At 44.4% G+C, this 6,734-nt stretch overlaps 1 protein-coding gene across 4 annotated transcripts in view; it reads right to left on the reverse strand.

The window, feature by feature from the left end:
* Positions 1-5,346, reverse strand: part of mdga1 (MAM domain containing glycosylphosphatidylinositol anchor 1) — a 163,339-nt gene extending 157,993 nt beyond the window's left edge. For 2 of the 4 annotated variants that reach the window (XM_031846333.1, XM_031846332.1), the window contains exons 1-2: positions 4,646-5,346; positions 3,251-3,340 (exon numbers count right to left, since the gene is read on the reverse strand). In XM_031846333.1, the coding sequence (XP_031702193.1) occupies positions 3,251-3,317 (67 nt within the window). In that variant the 5' untranslated portion in view covers positions 3,318-3,340; positions 4,646-5,346. The remainder of the gene's footprint in view (positions 1-3,250; positions 3,341-4,645) is intronic. The other 2 variants (XM_031846334.1, XM_031846335.1) reach the window with 2 other exon arrangements.
* Between the last annotated feature and the right edge of the window lie 1,388 nt (positions 5,347-6,734).

Raw genomic sequence — 6,734 nt, forward strand, 5'->3', positions numbered from 1 at the left:
CACACACACACACACACACACACACACACACACACACACACATAGAGACAGCAAATAAAATAACTAGCAATATGTTCCAAGCCCTTCATTCTTCCTTGGGCAACATCTTCAAAGTGATGTTAAATTTGTGCGCAATGTCGGCATATTCAACTTTTTCACTTTCTGCTTCTCTTGTAGTGCTTTGTTCTATGGCTAGTGGCAAGGCCTCAACTCTCCTGCTTGCTGCAAGGGTCTTGCTCAAATCAAAAAAATTGGTAAGCATAATCAATGATTTAAGTTCATTAAATGTCCTGTTAACAAGCACATAATGAAGCATCATATTGCAGGCTAATGCAGCTTGGATTCCATCTACAGCACAAGCTAATGGTTCCGTGTGACTTTGTCGAGCAATCAATAATTTGGTGTCCCTGTGAACTCTGTTGCCTCGCTGAGTGTGATGTAGCGCCACAAAGATGGAGAAACACTTTTCTGGTACACTTTGTCTGAATTGATGGCGTAACTGTTGAGTCCTTTAGATGATGAGACACATCCTGCGAGACGGTCTTGACATTTTCTGAACCTCCCCTAATCCTTGAGTATTGAGAGTCGCCGCATGCGGATGCCACATCATGCTTGTAATGCCCGGCATTACAGTATATGCAGATTAAATTAAACCTGATGTATATGTATGCAGGGATGTTTGTCATCGGAGTGCGGAGATGCATGTAAAAAGCTTATCCCGAATAAAAACTGTAGGAGAGAGGAGAGGACACCAGTAAAAAGTGCATACTATAAAATGATCTTAATAAATGTGCTTAATGTGAAAGAAACCTATGCTCTGCAGCTTTTCCTGTAATAAAGCATCGTGTTTCCTTGGTGCACTTGTCTGTCCAATTCCTATTTGAGGGACAGGTGTTACAGGCTTTCTGACAGCCTATCAAAATCCACAGAAGTACAATCAATACTACACTGCTGCAAGAGAAACGGTGACTGATCCACAAGTCCCTGCTGAGCCAGCAAACTGTTGCAGTGGGAAGAAAAGTGTGTCTGCTGCACAAACACGTCCCACTCGCGCGCACACACACACACACACACACACACACACACACACACACACACACACAGACAGGTTTGTGGGCTCACACACTTTCATTTGGCACGCAAACTCACATTCGCACTCACGAGCACGGACACCTGCACGCAACAGACTCTCAGGCGTGAGCTGACAGAAACGCACACATCCAAACACACCCCAGAGAAGGCTACAGTAAATGAAGCTCACAGCCTTCCAAAGCGCTGACATCAATCAGGCACGCTTACACCGTTCGGCTCCCGACGGACAACGAGTCGCATCTGTCTGCTGGAGCAAGTGCTAAACAATTCCAGAGCGAGGGAAACCATTTTATGCATATCTGCATATACACAGCGAGCCAAACTTGTTGGCTCTCTTCCCGAGCATCCCTACTCGTGTCCTTCGCTGCAACTGTGCAAATTGTGAAGATATTTGTTCTTTCTGAATGACTCTTTTTAATGATGATGTTTTACCTATACGTGAAACAGTTGTTGCGCAGGTGCGTGCAGCTGAGCAACGCCACCGCACAAGCCACCTGGGAATCTGGGCCCGCATAATGCTGGCCAGCGCAATTCCCACAAAGCTTTGGGACTTTTTTTATGTCCCTCAGCAGAGACTGAAAGGTTGCTGTTGTACATAAGACGGATAACCCTCTACACTGGGAAAAACAAAATATCATTGCAGCCGCTACCATTGGCACTGACTGCATACCTTTCTGCTTCGACCCACTGCTTATTTGTGACAGAGCCCATGAGGCACGGATGCACAAATTCTTCATGACAATCAGTTTACCCTGTGGAGAAGCCCAAACTGTTTCATACAGTTATTGTGAACAAAAATAAATGAGGACAAGAATGCACCAGGGCAAACTGGAGATGTGAGCCTTCTGTAGGGCGGCGTAACTAGATCACAAAAGTCACCCCACGAGGAGACAACTGATTGAAAAAATGAAGACATACTCCTACAAAATGATTGCTAGCACTGAAAATAACTATGGAAACCATATTTATTTATTTTTTACTTTTACTAATATATGTATGCTGGAAATATTTTTGAAAGCAGCAAAAAATATTTATGGTAAAGCTGGCTTTATCAAAGCGGGTACAGGAGCAGGTAAAAGAAGTGATATGAAGTATATGTGATGCCACTAAAACTCAGTTACATTCTCTGTCATTGTAAAGCCATGTTTTATTATTTGACAAATAGAAAAAAATACCTATTTTGAAAATATCTTCAGTATTGTGTATTAAGGCATTGGCATAATGCTCCAACTGGTGGTAAAAAAAAATAATATGGGTCTACATGCTACAGCAAATGACAGTGTGTCAGCATTTCTCAGTGTGACAGCAGGCTGCGGGACTGCTTATGACAACAGCACTCCATGCTACTAAACAGACCTTGCTTTCAATGGCTGCCACATGCCTTCAAACATCAAAATCAGTATTAAAGCTGACAGATCAGTTTGTGTTTGCCTTGCCCGAAGGGACAGGAGGATGCATATCTGGCCTGTAGCTGAAGAAACTGAGCCTCTGTAGTACAGCGAGAGGGGGGGAGTCTTAAGAGGGAACAAATCTCCGCTTTGTCCTCAAAAGCACAGCGTGACTGTCCTGTTTAACCTGACAAAGTGAGCCACGTTTCATCCTCCTGTTGTCTGTATGTCTGTGGGTGCAGTACAAATGGGAAAATATGGTGGGAAGTTAAATAATAGCCAATTATAACTATTCAGTAATAACCATAAACCTTGATAATTTAAAGTTTGATGGTACTTTGTGTGATAAAGCACAAATCTGTGAGGCTAATGTGGATTTTTGCCATAAAAATTAATATTAGCCTAAAGATGGAATTAGATTGGATTTACAGTAGGTGGGTTTCCCCACCACTACATTGCTGGATGTTTTCCCAGCCGCCTCCTGTCCTGCGACTTCTAAGAAGCAATGTCTCCCTTTCAAATTAATTTGCTGTCGATCTCCCTGAAGCCATTCTCGCAGTACTTTAAACGCCAGTTATTACACTGCCTCCTATTAGCGCATTGTACTGAAGCGCGGACAATATGGGGCACGGAGCGGCCCTTATTTAAGGTTATGGGCTAATAATTGGACAAATTAGCATCGCTGCTGCAATGGAGCTCAGTCAGCCTGCACTAATAACGTATGCATTGATGGAGTAATAGGAATACATTTGTAAATATCAAGTTCTTACCGTAAACTCCTTGGCCCCAGGCAAGAGGATAGACACTAGAAAATAACAAAATCCAGAAAAGCTCCATGTTCAGCTCAGTTCCGTCATAACCTAAGAAAGAGGGGGACACAGAGAGAGAGAGACTTGACGCTTTGGCAATAGGCCTACATGTCTTTGTTACACTCATGCCAATAAAGCATAGTGAATTAAGAGGTGAAAACAGAGGCTGAAGGGGAACAGCCTGCAGATGCAGCTGTGACAAACAAGAGGCGACAGCTGAGTGATTGTTATCAAAAAGGAAGAACAGGTACTTTAAATTGCTTTTTCATGTTCAACTACGTCTCCTTCAACCCCTTAAGCCGTGAAAATAATATCACAGAGCAATTTGGCTCCCGGCAGCACAGCCTACATCGTTTTGTTCGACTTAAAGGACGGGTAATACAATCACAAATCATGGATTATACAACATTTACAAGCAGGGCTGAGTGTGTGAGAGAACTGGAGATTGACAGGATTGTTAGGCGTAACTAAACATCCTCCTCACTGAAGCCTGGGTGGGGTGGTAGGTGTTGTCATGACAGGAGACTATAGGGATCGGTCTATTCATGGAGGATTAGCTACAACAAGTGAGGTCATGAACGTTAGACCCCCCCAACACCCACACATACACACCGTCTTTGCTTCAGATCAATAGGCTAGAACAATTCCAACAAGGTGTCTGCAGCAGGAAGAGGGTGATGGGTCCACTTCTATAGCAAAAAAACAACACTTTTTTTTTTGTTTATCCTCGTATTTGTAGCTCCGTCTTTAAACAAATAGTGTTTCTCAGAACAATATAGAACCTGTTAGAAAACCTTAAGAAAACAAGGATGAACCGCAGGTGGAGTCGGGGGCTAGCGGACCCCCTTGTGAGACTCTGGCCGAACACGAGGATTCCCTCCGACGGCTGTCCCTCACAACTGTCTAATGACTGAGCCGCTGCATTGACAGGTTGCATTACCGCGCGCAGTGACGGAAAGTTTTATTATAAGATGCATGTGAGTTAATACCCCGCTTTAATGTCAGGATGCGCTGAATGAGACTTGCGTACACTGACATGTAGTCGAGTAGATCGCTATACTGCCTGCGTAAAAATAAATTATGCAAATTTTAGAAAGGCGAGTATGAAGACCAAGAATTTGAATATCACCGGTGAGGCATACAAAGTGTTGTCAGAGCAAAGCTTTGATACTGATGTAGAACAGAGTTAAATCAAATAGCCAACTGCCTAATTTAAGATGTTCACAAATATGTGCACATTGTATTCTTAAAAATGCACACAGACATGATGCAAAGTCAATAAATAAAACATGTAAGCCTGACAAAAATAAATCATGTAGTCTCCGCGCAGGCTTGTAATCCCTGCCGCGTCTCTACCTTGTCTCAGAGGTGCCGTCCTTTGGGTCAATCTGCTACCCGCGCCGCGCGCACTCCTCCCGTCTAAGCGAAGAGGATTCCTCGGCTCTCCGTTAGACCGACCCGCCTTCGTATCTTTCCACCAAAAGTTATTTAAATCCTCCTCCAGCGGGCGTCCGGTGGGAGCTTTACAATTCCCGGGAAGTGTAATGGAGAGTTTTCTGAGCTCCCAGACCTCTTAAATTATCTCCTTGATGTGCTAAACTTTTATTTTACGCACGGAGAGAAGCGGGCAGAGGAATCTTACCGCTGATCGGTTTCCCCAAGAGAGTCCCTCTTCCCAAAAAAACACTTTCCCTTTTAAAAACTCAAGCAAGGCTAGTTTGGCAAAAATCCTATAACCCTGTCTCCTTTTTCTGAGGGTTATTTACTTTTAAAGGCGTGGTTGAAATGGCTTTTCTTTCTGTCTGTCTCTCCCGCTCTCTGCCTCTGACCGGTGACAGTCTAGTGAAGCCCTTCTAACACAGTCGTGCGCTCTGAAAAGGAGCTCCCCTCCGCTCTTTCAATCAGCGCTGTGTCTGTGGAGTCCAAGTGATGCTGGCCAAGTGGAATATGTGCGCAGACTGAGAACGACCGCCCCTTGTCTGAGAAGGGAGAGAGAGGGGTGGAGAGAGGGGAGGGAGGACAGAGGCTTCCACATAGATGCGATAAAGCCTCACAGCTCCACACTGAACAGGTTGTCAAAAGAACAACATCGCTCCCCTCTCTCTTATGTTGTCCCTTCCCGGTCTCCCATTCACGCTGCAAAAGGTTTTCGAACCTGTTGGGTGCCACAGGATGCGTTTAAGAGCCGAGGGGGCAGCCGTGGCTTTTGTGTGTTCCTCTGTTATCGACGTTTTTGGTGAAGTTCGTCAGCTGCGGTGCCACCAATAGTCGGTGCCAATTAGAAGTGACAGGCGCTCCGAAAGTTTTTCTGCCCAATGGAGGAGCCCTTAACACTCACCCCTCCCCGTGGACCAATTATTTATGAGAGTAAAAATAGACTGACCCCCCCCCCACAATACACACTTTCTTTCTCACACACACACACACAAACAGGCGCCTACGCCCACATCGGCTGACCCCCCTCCCCTCTTCTCCACTCATTGAGCCAGTGGGTTTTTACTTCTCAACGTGGCCACAGGGGGGCGTGTTTCATCGCATTGCCACCCTTGCACGTGAGCGTATACATGTACTGTTTGCGTGTGTGTATGTGTGTGTGCGTGTGAGAGAGATAGGTTCTGAAAGCGTCCTGTGTAAAGGGCCCTTCCATTCCTAGCCTCCCCACTGTTGGTTTATCACAAAGCAGTGTCTCTGTGTGCAGCTGGAGTGAAAGAAATAGACACTTTATATATCAAGCGAGTATAAGAGTGGAGCAAGAAATCTGTCACTGAATGAAAGGAATATTCAATTACAGTGCCAGTATTCTTACAATGCAGCAGGTCAGTGGAGTCAGCAGGCTTGTAGCTTGTATATGTATAAAATGAGACCCTGAAAACAGATATTTCACTGTCCAGTTTCGATGTTTTCAAATGATTTATTACGTAACTATTAGTTCTCCTTCGTCAAATAATTCTGCAGGACAAAGAAATGAATCTACGTTTTGACCTTGAGGACCTACTGCAGATGAAAATCTGTTTGCTCAAGTCTGCTTGAAGTACTGAAGGGGTGGATTCTGCAGTTTCAGGATAAAGGCCATGTTGGAAAGTTCATATGAATATCATGTGGTTGTAATCCATTTTTCTGCATAATCTCAGCACATAATGAAACTTTAATATCCCGCAGAGATTTCACCTCTGACAGTTTAGCAAAGCGGGAGAGAGTACATAACTATTTCAATCTAACAGTAGTTAGCGATACATCATCGTAACTAGTGATAGTGGAACTTAATTAGTAAGTGACTACAAGCACACACACACACACACACACACACACACACACACACAGTATCATGCATGACTCAACCCTCCTAGTCAAATGTGCATCTGTCTATTCTGCAGCCGTGTACTCTGAACACCTTCATTCAGCTGACAGAGGCAATGTTAATTAATCCCACATGACAATTTGAAAC

Source organism: Anarrhichthys ocellatus, unplaced genomic scaffold (genome assembly GCF_004355925.1).
Source record: "Anarrhichthys ocellatus isolate YVR2014 unplaced genomic scaffold, GSC_Weel_1.0 scaffold6, whole genome shotgun sequence".
NCBI classification, from domain to species: domain Eukaryota; kingdom Metazoa; phylum Chordata; class Actinopteri; order Perciformes; family Anarhichadidae; genus Anarrhichthys; species Anarrhichthys ocellatus.